This window comes from Myxine glutinosa, chromosome 1 (assembly GCF_964187855.1).
Source record: "Myxine glutinosa chromosome 1, kmMyxGlut1.1, whole genome shotgun sequence".
NCBI classification, from domain to species: domain Eukaryota; kingdom Metazoa; phylum Chordata; class Myxini; order Myxiniformes; family Myxinidae; genus Myxine; species Myxine glutinosa.
Genome location: NC_136261.1, coordinates 330,005,483 through 330,023,320, shown reverse-complemented (window position 1 = coordinate 330,023,320; position 17,838 = coordinate 330,005,483). Strand labels below are relative to the sequence as shown.

General features: G+C 43.1%; 1 protein-coding gene across 1 annotated transcript in view; it reads left to right on the top strand.

Annotated features, from left to right (window-relative positions):
* LOC137412026 (neuron navigator 2) overlaps positions 1 to 17,838 on the top strand; it is a gene marked incomplete in the record, with an annotated part of 519,476 nt that overhangs the window by 280,350 nt on the left and 221,288 nt on the right. Inside the window, 1 exon segment of the mRNA XM_078769766.1 lies at positions 34 to 144. Coding sequence (XP_078625892.1) covers positions 34 to 144 — 111 coding nt within the window.

Below are 17,838 nucleotides of genomic sequence, written 5' to 3'. Positions count from 1 at the left end.
AACGTCTATCAAACCCAACCCTTTGTGTCACAGGTACATGACAGATGGAGGCCTGAGTCTCTACTCCCGGAGACTGCACCGCAGGCCGGACGGCCTGGCAGCCATGAGGGACACCGTTCCGCTGGCAGTTGGAGATGCTGACAGGTGTGTAGCAGACAAATTCAGAATTAAAATCTCTATTTTAATGCAGAAACAATCCTTGCACCTTTTGATGAATTATTACACTTGGTTAATAAAGTATATATTTACTGAAGCTACATGCTTTATTCACCCGCTCCTCTCCCTTCTTCCCTTTTCTTGGAGATGGACCATAAAATGAGTCAGGGCTGTGAAACTCTAGTTCATTCTTTTGGTACATCTTCACTCTTATTTCATACTGTTTTTACAATATATTAAACTGTAAGGACTCGGCATGCACGTCTGGCCATGGACCAATCACGGTGGCCCCTCGAAATGATGGCACATTTGCAAATGTGATTGAACATCTCTAATCTATATTTAGCAAAAGATGGTGTAAATTTGTGTCCAAGATACGTGATGCGTGCATACTTCCTTTTCAGGCATTGTTGTCTTTGGTAAATCTATCGAGAGATCTCTAGCACCAACCTTCATCAGCTCTTATGGTTAGGATCATCAAATCAAGCACATTGCAGAGTATGCTGCAGCAGAGAAAATAGACCCAATCACCTTTTTAAAAATTTATCTGATTTGCTTTTGTTAACTCAACTGGACTATGTCCAGCTGAGTTTTTGTCGACACCCAGTGTCCGTCGTCCGTCGGCTGTCTGTCTGTCTGTCGTCTGTAAACAATTCGACGTCTACGCTCTAAAAGTCACAAATATTGATTAAGTTTGATGAAACTTGTTATGCAGCATCTTTAAGACATAAACTAGTTTGAGATTGCATTTGGGCGTTGCACGCCCAAAAATGGGCGTGGCATGGCGGCCATATTGAAAAATCAATTTTTGTCATATATTTTTAGCACATATAAACTATATAGTTTGTGGTTCTATTATGCATATTCTAACCATATTGATATAGACCAGTTGAGTTCAGGTTCCCTGGAACCTCTAGTTTATTATTGCAATGTGGTGTAGACAAACGTTGCCCAAAGCCATTACCTCTGCTACCGAAGGTGGGCAGAGGTTATGTTTTCATCCCTGTCTGTTTGTCTGCCTGTAAACAGGATATCTCAAAAGGTTGTCGACAGATTCGGAAAAAATTTGATGGACAGGTTGGGTGTGTGACAAGGACGAAATGATGAGATTTTGGTGAAGACCCAGATATGGATCTGAAAATTTTTATTGAGCGATGAGGGCATCACCATTGAGTGATGGGGCAGAAACGATATGTAGCATGATATTTCAAAAAGCTGTGGATGGATTAAGACAAAACTAGGTGGATGAGTTGGTTCGGTGACAAGAACAAGCCGATTAGATTTTGGTTCAGGTCCGAATCCAGATCCGGCCTATCATTGGGATACGAAACGTACAGAGTTCAGCCAGGTGGAGTTATGCTCTCTACCGAGTGTTGTTCTCCTGTTCATAATGTCATAGAGTACGTGCTGCATTCACGTAAAAATAGCTAATTCCATCCTCACTGAATTGTGTCATTTTGTTGTGATGTTATTATTTCTAAGAAAATGCTTATATGCCTATTTTGGAGGCTGAAGGGAAAAAATCCTTTATCTTCCATATTGTTTATTATTTCTGAAAAGAATCAGTTGTTGTGAAAAGGATATCTATTCAGGAAACTGAAGGTACATACAACCAGCGTATTTAGTGCACGGACTAAGGCTCAGGTGCAACGTCTCAACCACAAAATGGTCTTCATCTGTTACTATGCATGACACATTCACAAAGCTTTGTTATACTTATTGAGGGGGAAGGATTAAGTGAAGGAGGAGGTGAGTGATGTGGATATAAAAGAAGGGGTGGGGGGTGGGGAAGAAGGATTGGTGTGGGAGGGAATGGGGATGGAGGGGTGATGCCCCAGGCACATGTCTGTAAGAATGCCATAAAAATATCATTTTCATTATCACCTCTCCCCCTCCCACTCAATATCCCCTCCCCACCCCTTGCCACCTCATTATCATTATTTTTGAGGTATTATGTATCTTCGGATTTCTCGTACTTCACATCATTTTCAATGGCACATTTTATTATCCATAAGGTTTTCATCACAGTACTCTCTTTTTATCTTGCCAAAACGAAGTTTTTGCAAGATGTATCAGTCAGCTTGTATGTTTGTTTGTTTGTTTGTTTGTTTTTTTGTTTGTGGTTAATCATTTTTTTTTCACGTTTAGATCACTCTGTAGACCACAGTTATTATTGGAAACTCCTGTAACTTCGCATATCAGAGTCCTATAGAGATACCCTTCAGCACACAAAATTTTGAAGGTCAAGGTCAAAGGTCAAGGTCACTTTGCGGTCAATCATGGAGGTCAACGAAACCCTTATTTTTTGAGTAACTTTGATCGGATCGTCTCCAAACTTCATGGGAATCTAGTATATGGTCCGGCGCTCAGCTGATTAGTTTTTGGTGGCGATCGGCCTTGACGTTCATGGTTAGCGCTGGAGGTCGAAAATTATTGACCCCAAGGTCAAATTACGAAACCCTTATTTTTTGAGTAACTTTGATCTTATGATCTCCAAACTTGGTGGGTATATAGGGTGTGGTATGGCGCTCAGTTGATTAGTTTTTGGTGTCGATCGGCCTTGACCTTCAAGGTCATTTTGAAGGTCATTCAATTTTGACCAAAAGGTAAAATTTTCAAGTTTCAGTTACCATATCGAGTAGTACCTCAAATTGAAGCCCTTGTTGAGTGCTTTCCAAACATATAACTAGTTTGACAATGTGACGTCATTTGACGGCGTTATGACGAAAAAACTGCACTTTTCATGTATATTGTATTGCTTTAGTTCGCATTGTTTAGGTCACTCTGTAGAGCACAGTTCCCTTTGGAAACTCTTGTAAGTTCGCATATCAGAGTCTTTTAGAGATACCCTTTAGCACACAAAATTATGAAGGTCAAGGTCAAAGGTCAAGGTCACTTGGCAAGATACGGTTCACCCTGTGGGTGACATATGTTTATTTATATTCTGCTCGTGTTATGATTTTCAAATATGGCATTGTTAGCATTGTAGATCAAGCAAGATGCCCTCCTCCCCCTTTCCCTCCCGATTTAAAGGGCCACAGCCACAGAAAATAATGTTTGGTTTAATGAATAGATATAGCGTAACTTAACACTTAATCATTGTTCTTTTTTTTGAATAATTATATTGGAAGGAAAATATTAATGTCTTTTGGTGTCCTTTTATGCTGATTGCCCCTCCCCCCAAAATGGCGACTGTATTACCAACGTGACCCGCTACGTCATCTCGAGAATGTTTTTGCTGCGGGTCGTTTTTATAATGATTTTCACTATCTGAGGATTTTCGATCGGAAAAATATTCGTCAAATTCGCTTTCTGACGAGTCTGAAGCGAGTTGTGCAGCCATTATCCGTTTTCGTGCTGAGACAACCTTGCCTTTGATTACGTCACACAGACGACGTCATGGACCGCCGAGACTTTTAGGGGTGGTACTTGACGGGTTTGTTTTTTAACTGTTACACCTCAAAAATATTGGGATTAATAACCACGTTCAGTTCTTTGTTTATTGCTTTAAAATCAATATAATCACATCAAAATATTTATTTGTCTGTGGATCTTTACCTTCCTCTGTCCTTGTTACATTTTCAGTATCCCAAACATCCACACCAGAGGGATCTCTTGCTGATGGTATATTGGGCAATTTCAAATGAAAAACGTTTGGTGTACTGAACAACAGGATTAGGGGGTGTATAGGTATAGGGTGAGATTATTGCTCCACCTTTCCTACCAGGGACATCTTGCCCTATCTTTTTCTGATGATGACAAATCGGATAAATCCTGTAATCCTGCACAGCACCAATCCAATCACCAAAATGGTAGGTTCTCTCGTACACACTCGCTCAGAGATCCAAAACGTATGAAGAAGACCAAAAAAAATGAACGCAGCCACAGAAACACGGAATGTACTGTACAATCAAACAATTTGATAATGCCTGGTGGCAGAAAGTGTCAATATATAGATACAGGAAATATGATGCCAAATTAAGGAATATATAAGAAGATCACTTTGAAATGCACAAAAAAGGATCTTGAAAGCCTGTACAAGTATCTGCTCAACATATATGAGAATCCATATATGAGAATCCATATACGAGAATCCATATATGAGAATCTATATACAAGAATCCATATACGAGAATCCACTGTCCTTATCCATATGCAGCACTGATAAACAAATCAAATTAAGGAATCACAATGCGTATTTAAGAATCATGGAATCACGAATCGCTCCGCTGACGGGTTTCGTCAAAAGATAGCATGTTGTACTTCCCAAGGGTGTTGCATGTCTATCTGTGCATCTCAAATGAGGATGTAAAATGAAGTGAGAGATGCAAAAAAAGATGTTTTGTAACACTTGGTTGTTGTCGTGGTCATGGTTGTAGTCATTTGTGTGTTCCTTCCGTGTACTTTTATATATTTTTCGATTGCTTCGATACGTATTACTGTATATGATTTTGTGTGCTCCTCCTGTATGTTTCTAAAATCTAAAGGGTTCCTGCTGTCGTAGAATAATAAATGTTTAATAAATAATATAGTATAATGAAAGAATAATAGAATAATATAACGAATAATAAAAATAACATAACGCTCACATTCCCGCATCTTCTTCCTCAATCCCAGAAAGAGGGGCTTTTAAATCTTCAATTACAGGCATCCATCTGATTAAAACGGACAAAATTTTATCTACCCAATGCAATGGTAACATTTTATTATCCTGCAACAACAGCAACCCTTTAGCATTGAGTGTGATACACACATGCACACACACACATGCACACATATATGCATGCACACACAGAGGTGATACTTTGAGATCTAGGAGAGTTCTGTTCACCTTTTGAAACTCGCATATGCAGATAACAACCAACGACACCCACACCCAAACACACACACACATTTCTCCTTTTAGAAGTCGATTTCCACTCCAACTGAGCATCTCAGTGATTTATGTGTATATGCACTAGCACAAACAGATACTTTTAAAGTCAGTATTGATGTCAAAAGAAAACGGTCCAACACAGATAATGCTTAGAACAACCGTTTAAAATGTGCATGATTTGTAAGATCCCTAATATATGATGAGTGGGAACTATTTTCTGAGTGTTATTTTGCAATAATTCCCAATATTATTGATGTCAATGCACAAATTCTTTAGAAGTGCCCCAGCTGAAACCTTGCATGCAATGTGTCACTTCAACGACGACGACTGTTCCTACCACTATGCCCCAATCATTCCCGCCTTATTGTGGAGTTGGATGGGGAAAGTTTCTGGCACAAATCTTTTGCGAATGGGACGGTCAGACCTTTCATTCGACTGCACCTGATTTTGGCTGAAATTTTCTAATTTTTTCATCGTGCGAGAATAACACTCGACTTCTCTTTGCGAAAGACACCGTGGGATCTGAAATTATTTTGCAGACTGGGTTAATGGGTTAATGTCATTCTAAAGGAAGGCCCACTTTGTGATTCAACGGCCTGCCTGCAAAGCACCAATCCGACAGTTTTAGTTGGGTCTGGAATCAAACCAGGACTAGATAGCTCAAATGTAAGTGAACTGCTTCCATCTCGAATAAACCTGAATTAAGAACTAAAATTCCATCTGATTGGTGAAGAAGACTTGTATAGCAAAATTGGTTTGTTTGTGTAAAAGCATATTCCATGTACACTACCGGTCAAAAGTTTTAGAACACCTCAATTTTTCAGTTTTTATTGAAATTTACGCAGTTTTATGGCTCAATGTACTCTGAGATTAAGCATAGAACAAATAAACAATTGGAGATAAAAAAAGAAATCATAGAATTATTTTTTTTAACAAAATTTAATTTAAATTTTTGACTCGGCTAAGTTAGCCACCTTTTGCAGATATAACCGCCGAACAGAATGGTGGCATTCTTTCTACAATGGAAATCAAATATTGTTCGGGAAGTTCTTCCCAACACTGTTGCAGAAGTTCCCACAAATGTGTTGCACTTGTAGGTTGTTTTGCTTTCACCCTTCTGTCCAGTTCATCCCAAACCAGCTCGATGGGGTTTAAGTCTGTAGACTGTGCTGGCCATTCCATGATTTGAAGCTGACCATCTTGTTCTTTTCCTCGAAGGTAGTTTTGACATAGCCTGGAGGTGTGTTTAGGGTCATTATCTTGCTGTAGGATGAACCCCTGACCAACTAGGCGTATACCAGAGGGTATTGCATGGCGCTGAAAAATGCTGTGGTAGCCCTTTTGGTTCAGGATGCCAGTCACTCTGTGCAAGTCGCCGACTCTGGATCCAGCAAAAGAGCTCCCAGACCATCACGCTTCCTCCTCCATGTTTGACAGTTGGTGTCACACACTGAGGAACCATCCTTTCGCCTACTCGACGGCGTACAAAAACCCTGCGTGATGAACCAAATATTTCAAATTTTGATTCATCGGTCCATAAGACCTTCTTCCAGTTTTCAGTAGTCCACTGGCGTTGCTTCATGGCCCAGGCAAGCCTCTTTTTCTTATTTCGCCATCTTAGCAATGGATTTCTTACTGCCACTCGACCTGTCAAACATGCAGCTCAAAGTCTTCTCTTCACAGTTGAAACTGAGACTTGCTTACTTCGACCAGTGTTGAGCTGTGCTTGAAGCTGTTGTCCTGTGAGCCGCCTGTCACGCAAGCTGTTGACTCTCAGAAACTTGTCTTCTGAATCTGTTGTGGCTTTGGGTCTGCCAGACCTCTTCCTGTCAGAGTTTCCTCCAGTTTCAAATATACTACTTCCTGCAGTGCAATATTGTCCAAATAATGCTTCAGAGGATGTAATAACAGTCTGTTCCAATACTGCTTTTATACAGACACAGGGTTTATCATCAAGTAATCAGCAGAGGTTGGGACACCTGTAGGAATTGTTTGCATCAACTTTCAAGGCTTAATTTACTTACATTGCTGCAGAACAGCTGTAAGTTGTTAACCCATTATTTGTTCCCTGAAGAAGGCCTTTTTTTACAATGTAACTTTGCAATTTACATTATTTTCCCGTTTTTGCTAACCTAAACTTTTTTTTTTACCTCGAGCCGTTTACTGCTTACTTTTGTACCATTTCAGGTTATTCACTGGACTTGAATTGCTTAAATTTCAATAAAAACTGGAAAAATTGAGGTGTTCTAAAACTTTGGACTGGTGGTGTACGTCTGCTTGAAACTCTCTATCCCAGGAGATGGCAAGTGAAGAAAGCAATTTGGTGAATGGTTACCATCCTTTGATAACCCTCCAACAACTTGTGCAGATAAACATTGGCTGATATCCAAGTCCCACAAGGTGGTAACTTGTATATGCAGGCTCGGCCCCATGTTGATGAATTTATGACGACAGCTGGTGTGCAATCAAGACACTTTATGGCTCTGATGCCAACTCTGCTCCCTCCATTGCTAATGCAGCCAAATGCAAGAACAGTTTGCTTTGGCATTAACAGCTGTAATAAAGATAAAAATATATATATTTGCAAAGCAATAAACTGGCGTTTTTAGTGGTGAGACATTCGTTTTCCAATGGGTTTCTTCGACACCATAAAAGTCTCGTGTGCATCTAATGTTCTCACTTTTTGGGCTGATGTTGTTTTCTCTACTTATTAACAAGCCAAGGTCATTTATTAACAGGTGGAGTGACTCATCTGCACTTACAATGAGTGTTACTTATTCAGAAGATTAAGCTTGGATTTAATGAGTGGTGAATAATGTTCACATAACTTGTGAAACTTTCCAACAAGCAACCAATAAGGGTGATTAAAATGTTATTTCTACCTTTTGTTCTTGAAGATGTTCTGACAGGATGGCCGAGATCGAGGCACAGTCACCTCTAAGCTGTCTAGCCTGGGTTTGAATCCTGACCCAGCTATGAACTGTCATCCTGGTGTGTCACAGGCAAGGTGATTCATCAATGTGTCCCATTAAAGGTTCCTCCGATGGACGCTAAACGGACATCCCGTCTGCCAGCATTAGTTGGTTGATGCTAAATATCCCACGGTGTTTTTCTCAAAAAGTAGGCGAATTATCTCCAGCACTGAACAATTTTCCCCTTCCTGCATTTTCACTTGAGTATCCCACATCAGAGTGGTGGCCCATTCCAGGAATGCAAACCGAGAAAGGAGAGTGCTTCGGGAGAACCGACGCTCCGTAAAGATAAGTGAGCATGGTACATTGTGCACACGTGAGTTGTTGAGCACATCAAACAGTTGGACTTTGCCATTGCCTTTTTCGCATTATATCATGCATCTCCTTGATGGTACACATTGCTCCTGAACCAATGGATTTGGGTCAAAGGAATGGTTGTAAAGTAAAAGATACAAGTGGTCAGGTTGGTCCTGAATTTGATTGGCTTTGATAGCAACTACAGGGTGTTTCAAAAATATTGATACAACTTTAAACTTTTATTTACAAAGAAACATAAACTTCAGGAATGTGAAACAAACATCTCTTGAAAGCTTATGACATGGTATTTTCTATCACTGATTGCTATTGCAGTAAGTTACTGCGGGACTTGGTTAGAGCCCAAGGTCTGAAATTGGCATTTACGCAAATTCCTTGTAATTGACGTTCTCGATGTTTGCCCCTCCGCGGTTCAGACAGGCATCCTGACTCCAAAGTTCTGTCCAACTTTCCTGTAGGTCACAGGTGGTTATGCCCCCCAGAAAATGTTGTTGTGGTTGTTTATGGCACCGTCCAAGTGGAAATGGGCTTCATCACTGAACCACATCAGGTTGATCCAGTTTGGGCACCGCTCCATCCTGCCACTGAGCCAATTGCACATATCAAGTCTCCTCATGTCATCTTGACTCAGTTTATGCCTAATAGAGATGATGTTTGGGAAAAGCTTCAGTTCCTTAGTGAGGATACACCAGACTGATGTTGGTTTGATGTCCAGCTCCTGGGAGCACGCGTGGTGGGATTTCTTGGGACTGTCCACTGCAGAATCCCGCAGGGCGTCGATGTTGGCTTGGCTCTTGGTTACTGATGCTGGCCTGCCACTGTTGCCCTTGCTCAGGTTGTACACTGTACCCTTGTGCTCAAAATGGTTCACCATCCGTTGAGTGGCACAATTTGTGGGTCCCTCATGTGTTCTGAGGTCGTATTCCCGGCAGAACCTCCGGCGGGTGTCTACATATGATTTAGTCTCATACCACAGAGCTACCACTTTTGTCTTCTGCTCCACTGTCAATGGCATAGTTGAGCTACGGAGCTAGAAATCCCAGGGAACAAATATCACAGTAACACCACCAAACCCTGAAAAGGAAAACGGTATGGTTCAGAAAACAAAGAAATGGCATGAAGTCAAAGTTGTATCAATATTTTTGAAATACCCTATAGCTCTAACAAGGGCTAACAAATTGCAAGCGAATAGAGTTTGATCTAAATGTTTGGATAAACACAAGTTAAACTGGAACAGCACTTGGGAGGGAGCATACATGCCACAGAAAAATAAATAAATATAAAACTAGCTAGCTCCATGTCACAGAAAAATAAATAAATACAAAACTAGCTACATGTCACACAGAAAAATAAATAAATATAAAACTAGCTACATGTCACACAGAAAAATAAATAAATATAAAACTAGCTACATGTCACACAGAAAAAGAAATAAATACAAAACTAGCTACGTCACACCGGCAGGGTCAATTTAAGGGGGGTCCGGATGACCCGGCCAAAGCGACCCCTGAAGGGTCATGGGGAGGGGTGCGACGTGGTGGTGGGTGGTCGAGCGGGGGGAACGCTGAACAGTTTACGTTTTGTATCCCACTGATAGGCCAGATCCAGATTCGGACCTGAACCAAAATCGAATCGGCTTGTTCTTGTCACCTAACCAACTCATCCACCTAGTTTTGTCATAAATCATCTGCAACTTTTTGAAATATCATGCTGTATATAGTGTTGGTCTTATCACTCAATTGTGAAGAATCACTCAGAAAATTAAACAAATTCTCTGATCCAGATCCGGATTTTAAGCTGAACCAAAATTGAATCTTTGTCTTGTCACACAACCAATCTGTCCACCAAGTTTTATCCGAATCCATCCATAACCTTTTGAGATGTCCTGCTATATATCTGTTTTAGCCCTATCTCTCAATGATGAAGAATCGCTTTAAAATCTCGTATCCAGATCCGGATCTTCACCAAAATCTAATCATTTCGTCCTGATCACAAACTCAACCTCTCCACCAAGTTTCGGCCGAATCCATCTGCAACCTTTTGAGATAGTCTGTTCACAAACAAACAGACAGACAGGGGTAAAAACATAGGCTCCATTCACCTTCAGTGGCAGAGGTAACAAATTACATTAACAATCAGATAATTTCTCTTTGGGGCCATAAACTTATCACATACACGTGTGCAACATTGAAATGTTGAGGTGGCAATGTAATTGAGAAATACAGTTACGTGAAAAAGTAAGTACACCCCATGTAAACTTTTGACTTTTTCAACATATTTCAACAAACAGCTATTTGATCTTCATTTCAACAATATTGATAGATAAAGGTGATATAATATAACAAATATCATGAAACATTTACATTTTGTAGTCCATTGTATAATTTAAATAAACATAAATGCAAATTTCGTATGTGGAAAAAGTAAGTACACCCCTACATTTATCACTAATTCAAATACCTAAAATTAGAATCAGGTGCTCGAGCTCAGGTCCAAATGATTAGAACACCGTTAGAGAGGATCTTGGAGGAACCTGTCTTATTTAAACCTCAGACATTTAGTTTGGTTTGCTCTTTGTTGTTGAAGTGTGCGGCGTCACCATGCCTGGATTAAAAGAGCTCTCTGAGGCCTTCAGAAAGAAGTTTATAGATGCCTACGAGTCTGGGAAGGGATTTAATAAGATCTCCAAACAATTTGAAATCAATCATTCAACTGTCCGGTACATCATCTACAAGTGGAGAAGATTCCAAACAACTGCCAACTTGTTCAGGCCAGGCCGCCCCAGCAAGTTCAGCCCGAGAGCAGACCGCAAGATGCTGAAGGAAGTCTCTAAGAACCCCAGAATGTCACCACGGGACCTACAGGTAGCTCTTGCCACTGTTGATGTCAAAGTGCACGAGTCTACCATTAGAAAGAGGCTGCACAAATTTGATCGACATGGGAGGATGAAACATGACATGTCAAACATGTCATGACATGACATGTCAAACTTCCTGACATGCCAGGAGGAAAGCTTTGCTGTCCAGAAAGAACATCAGGGTAAGACTAAAGTTTGCCAATGAACACCTAGGCAAAGACCAGCACTTCTGGAACAATGTGCTCTGGACAGATGAGTCAAAGGTAGAGCTATTTGGCCAAAGAACCAGAAGACATGTTTGGCTAAAACCAAAGACAGCATTTGACCACAAGAACTTGATACCAACTGAAAAGCATGGTGGTGGAAATATTATGGTTTGTGGCAGCTTTGCTGCATCAGGGCCTGGGCAGCTCACCATCATAGAATCCACTATGAATTCTTCATTGTACCAGAGGGTGCTTGAGGATAATGTGAGGTCATCGGTCGGAAAGTTGAAGCTCAACCGAAGGTGGACCCTGCAACATGACAATGACCCTAAACATACCAGTAAATCCACCAAGGAATGGCTGAAAAGAAAGAAATGGAGGGTTCTGGAATGGCCAAGTCAAAGCCCGGATCTAAATCCCATCGAGGTGTTGTGGGGGGATTTGAAACGAGCTGTGCATGCAAGAAACCCCTCAAACATCGCACAGCTGAAAGAATTCTGCATGGAGGAGTGGGCAAAAATTTCTCCCAGTCGATGTCAGAGACTGGTAGACAGTTATAAGAAATGCCGAAACGCCTACTTGAGGTTGTTTCTGCCAAAGGGGGCAATACCACCTATTAGAGCCAAGGGTGTACTTACTTTTTCCACCTGCGAAACTTGCATTTATGTTTACTAGCAACAGTACCCGCCCTAAGGGCGGGGCTTCAATTGGGAAGCCCAAATGAAAAGGTAAAATATCAGAAATTGAAGGCTTTTTTATTTTAAACGATTTATTTCAACATCCGTTGAATCATATCACACGCAAATCATCAAAATCTAAACAGTACATGGCTAAACAGTACATGGACGATCATGTGCCATGTACGTCTCGAGTCTCGCTCGCTCTCATTTTGTCCCGATAATGATCCTTCCGCAGGTTCACCGACGGAAACCTTGTTACGACTTTTCTTCCTCTAGACAGTCAAGTTCGCTCATCTTTTCGGTGCACCGGCACGAGCCGAGAACGGGCCGTGCAGGGGCTGATCCGAGGTTCCCACCAAACGGTCCGATCGGTAGTAGTGATGGGCGGCGGTGTGTACAAAGGGCAGGGACTTAATCAACGCGAGCTGATGACTCGCGCTTACTGGGAATTCCTAGTTTGTGGGACAATGTCTCAAGCCCCAGTTCCCATCACGGATGGGGCTCAGCGGTTTACCCGAGCCTGACGGCGAAGGGCAAGGTACACGCTGGCCCGTCCAGTGTAGCGCGTGCGGCCTCGGACATCGAAGGGCATTAAACGTTCATTAAACATTAAACGTTCATTAAAGGATTACGAAACGAAAAACATTACGAAATTATGTTCACACCGTCACGTCAAACACTACCATGAACACATACATCGTCACAACATCGTCACAATGAGAACATCGTCACAATGAACGTTATGTGAACGCGGATGTTATGCGGGAGTCCAAACCTGAGAATGCTGGAGACCAAAGCTGAAATTGGGAAAACTAAATAGCCTATTTTACTCCCAGGGGTCCTAGGATTACCCACCCAAAATATCTTTGCGATCGGTTCAGCAGTTTTTCGGTACCTTCGAACAGACAGACCGACATTTGGTGAATTATAGTAAGATTTAAATTATACAATGGACTACAAAATGTAAATGTTTCATGATATTTGTTATATTATATCACCTTTATCTATCAATATTGTTGAAATGAAGATCAAATAGCTGTATGTTGAAATATGTTGAAAAAGTCAAAACTTTACATGGGGTGTACTTACTTTTTCACGTGACTGTATCATTTTGGTGAAGGCGAGCAGAGGTTGAGGAATAAAATGGAGGGCAGCAGGCAGAGGTTGGATGGAGGGGAGAGAAATGGGAGATTGGAAGGAGATTGGAATTTGCGCTCGGCCCACTCAATTTCTGCAGCATCTTCAGTTAACCAGGCCAAGCTGAAATTGAGCCAGAGCCATCAGAATGTGCCCAATTTACCTGTTGGATCATCCTGCTTTCGCTCCCTCTGGATTCAGTGTTTTGATGTCACTACAAGAGTGTCACATTACATTTATGTCTCAAACGTCATCCTGTGCATTTGCTCATTCATCTGTTAGGTGTTGGGTGCCAGGTTGGCAGGCCACCGATACGAGTATTCGATCATCGCATAAATGCAAGGATATATATACGTGGATATACAAGGAACTTTGGCAACAAGAGGTCATTCAGCCCTCATGCCTGCGCTATCTACACCAACACCAGATACCATCACCCACCCACACACGATATACAGACAAGCCCTGCCAATGTTCCTGTACCCCGGCTGTATCTCCAATCCATTTAGCAACCAATCTAGGTCCAATTTAAACCTGTTATTCTATCCGCTCCCACTCTCTTTTTTAGGGAGATCATTCCATGCATTAACTATTCCCTGACTGAAAGATCCCTGTCTTATTCCTGTTCAAACTCTCCTCTTCTTCATCACTCTCTATTGTCCCGCAAGACTATTAACCGACTATTGTTTGTGGTTGACCCATGCTGGAATTTTTCTCATTTTTTCCTCCGCCACCAGAGGTTATATTTTCAACCCTGTCCATATGGTTTTTTTTACTGTGATTAGTATATCTCAAAATGTTATGGACGGATTCGGACAAAACCTGCTGGACAAGTTGGGACTGTGACAAGGACAAATTGCTTCGATTTTGGTGAAGATCCAGACCAGATCTGGGAATTTTGTTTGCAGCCTTGGGGGTTTCTGGTAGCATCTAACAAACAGGAATGCCACTGTTACTTCCTGGTTCACAAAATGTCGGGGAACGGTAACACAAGACAGTATGGAGATGTAATTTTGGGTTTTGTCCACCAATCATTCGGGATCGCACTCTTAAAAGACTTGCCCATCTATAGCTGTTGTTTCAATTTAGCGCGTGCAAATATCATTGGCAATATGTTTGCACTTAATATCGTTGGCTAAGAATATCTGGTAGAGTGGATGTCCCATTGCATCCCAGTCTCCGCTACCTGTGTTGGTGGTAAATGAAACTCTCAGGTGGCACTATGTGGAACGTTGTGCTTGCTTGATGTTGCACATTCGGTGTGTGAGAACAATACTTGTGGCAATGAATTACTTGGGCTGATCAATATTGCTTTGGGATATTAAAGCTATTTTTGGCTGAGGTAGCACCATTGATTCTTCCATGCTCTACTTGCGTGAGGTCGCATCAAACAATGAGGTATGTGAAGTTGGTATAGGGTCATCTTCATTCGAAACTCAAACAACAAGTTGACATTCAATCAGGTCCTCGGAAAAGCACACTCCTTTCCGCTCTGTGAAGATCATTTTGTGTCAACAACTGGACAGTTGGCTTCACCTTAGTTGGCCCAAGGTGTCTCACCTTCTTGCACAAAGCAATCTTGGAAAATGTTCAGATTTAGGCTGCTTTGTGAAAGTCCATGACTCATGATGGTGAGAATCCAGGTTCACTTCCTATATAATTCATGAATGCTTTCTTTTATATGAATTGGATGCATTGACATCACCATTACATCAGCCCATTTCATCCACCACAAAATGATAGCTCTCAACTTACGTTGAGATTTTTTTTTTTTGGCATGCTTGCCAATGTTATGCTGGAGAGAGAGAGTCGGGGCAGGAATTTGGAATTTGTTAAATTTGGGAAATTAATAAACACCTTGGAACCTTTATCGTTTGCCGACTAATGCCAGCAGACGGGACACCCACGTTAACGTCCATTGGAGAGATGGCTCATTTTGGCATGCAACACCTTACCCGCAAAGCACCGTTTTATCAGCTTATTATAGGCTGGCAGAAGGTCCTAGACCTAGAAGTACGCACACTCACCTCTGAGCTGACCTGCCTGGGTTCGAGTCTCGACCAAGTCATAAGCTGTCATCCCAGTCTTTCACAGGCAGGGTGATTCATCAATGTATGTGCCGTCCCTCGGATGGACGTTAAACTGGGCGTGCTGTCTGCCGGTGTCACGAAACAGATCCGCCCCCCGGCGATTCTGTACCGGTACAGATTCGCCCCCCTCGAAATAGATTCGCCCCCCTGCCACGAAATAGACTCTCCCCTAAGACAAAATCGCCCCCTCATAATATATATGTACATGTTTCAGCAGATATTCAAACTTGGAAAAAAGTGTAACAATTGTATGGCTCTTGGTGATTGTGGAAGAGTTCTTTTACAATTAATCTACTAGAGCAACTGAATATTGGTGTAAACCAATAAAAATAAAACCATAATAACCATAAAAATAAATAAAAATAACCAAAAATAACATAAAATAACATAAAATAACCAAAAATAACATAAAACTAGAACTGCCACTTTAAAACTGCTGGCAGTGATGACCGGTTTACTCGCACCCACTTTTGATACAACCCCACTTTTGATACAACCCCACTTTTGATACAACCCCACTTTTGATACAACCCCACTTTTGATATGACCCCACTTTTGATACGACCCCACTTTTGATACAACCCCACTTTTGATACAACCCCACTTTTGATACAACCCCACTTTTGATACAACCCCACTTTTGATACAACCCCACTTTCATTGGACATGCTTTGACACAACCACCTTGGATACAACCCTGACACACACACACACACACACACACACACACACACACACACACACACACACACACACACGCACACACACACATCCCCCCCACCCACACACACACCCCCACACCCCTCCCCCCACACGCACACCCCTCCAAACACACACACACGCACACCAACCCCACACACAAACACACACACATCCCTCCCCCCCCCCACACACACACACACACACACATCCCCCGACACACACACACACACACACACACACACACACATACACATACACACACAAACACACGCACACATCCCCCCACCACTCCCCCACCCCCAACACACACACACATAAACACACACGCACACCCTCCACACATACACACACACACACGCACCCCTCCACACATACACACTTCTGTAGTTACACATACACACTTCTGTAGTTGCAATTTTTTTTTTTTTTTTTTTTTTGGTATACTGAATCGAGGCTCGTGAAAGACCTAACATTTACTACACAAACAAATCAACCAGACAAACAAAATATATAAAAAGAGGGAGCGGAAGACAAGATGGGGAGAGAAGGGGAAGCACACAAACACAACATTTGAGAGCAGGGAGAAGTGTGGGAGGGAGAGGGCTAGGGGGGAGGAGGCGTGGGAAGGGGGGGGGGGGGTAGGGTAAGATGTGGAAGAGGAGGAAGAGGTAGGGAGAGCTGTTGAAGGTGTGTCAGAGATCCAACCCCCCCCCCCTCCTCCACATGCACACCCCAACCCCTCCCCGCACACACACATATGCACACCCCCACACCCTTCCCCCCACACCCTTCCCCCCACACACCCCCACACCCTTCCCCCCACACGCACACCCCTCCAAACACACACACACACCAACCCCCCCCCCCCCCCCCACACACACACCCAAACACACACACATCCCTCCCCCCCACACACACACACACATCCCCCCCTACAAACACACACACACACAAACACACGCACACATCCCCCCACCCCCCCAACCCCAACACACACACATACACACACCCCTCCACACACACACACACACACACACACACATCCGCCCCCCCCCCTCCACATGCACACCCCAATCCCCCCTCCCACACACACATATCCACCCCCCACCACACCCACACACACATCCACACACATGCACATCCACACACACACATATCCACACACCCACACAAACACATCCCCACATGCATACACACACAAACACACACACATATCCCCCCCCCCCACCCCTAACACACACACACTCACACCCACATACAAACACCCCCACACCCCCACACCCCTCCCCCCACACACATACACACACACACATCCAACCCCCCCTCCTCCACATGCACCCCCCCCACCCACCCACATACACACATATCCACCCCCCCCCCCCCCACACACACACACATCCACACACATGCACATCCACACACACACACAAACACATCCCCACATGCATAAACACACAAACACACACACACACATCCGCCCCTGCTCCACACACACGTCTGCCCCCCCCCCCCACACACCCACACACACATCCACACCCACGCACATCCACACATCCACACATCCACACACACACACACACACACACACACACACACACACACACACACACACACACATCCAACCCTCCCCCCTCCACACGCACACCCCACCCCCCCCTCTCCACACACACACATCCCCCTTACCCCCACCCACACACACACCCCCACACCCCTCCCCCCACACGCACACCCCTCCAAACACACACACACACATACACCAACCCCACACACACACACACACACATCCCTCCCTCCCACACACACATCCCCCCCTACACACACACACACACACACCCCACCCCCAACAC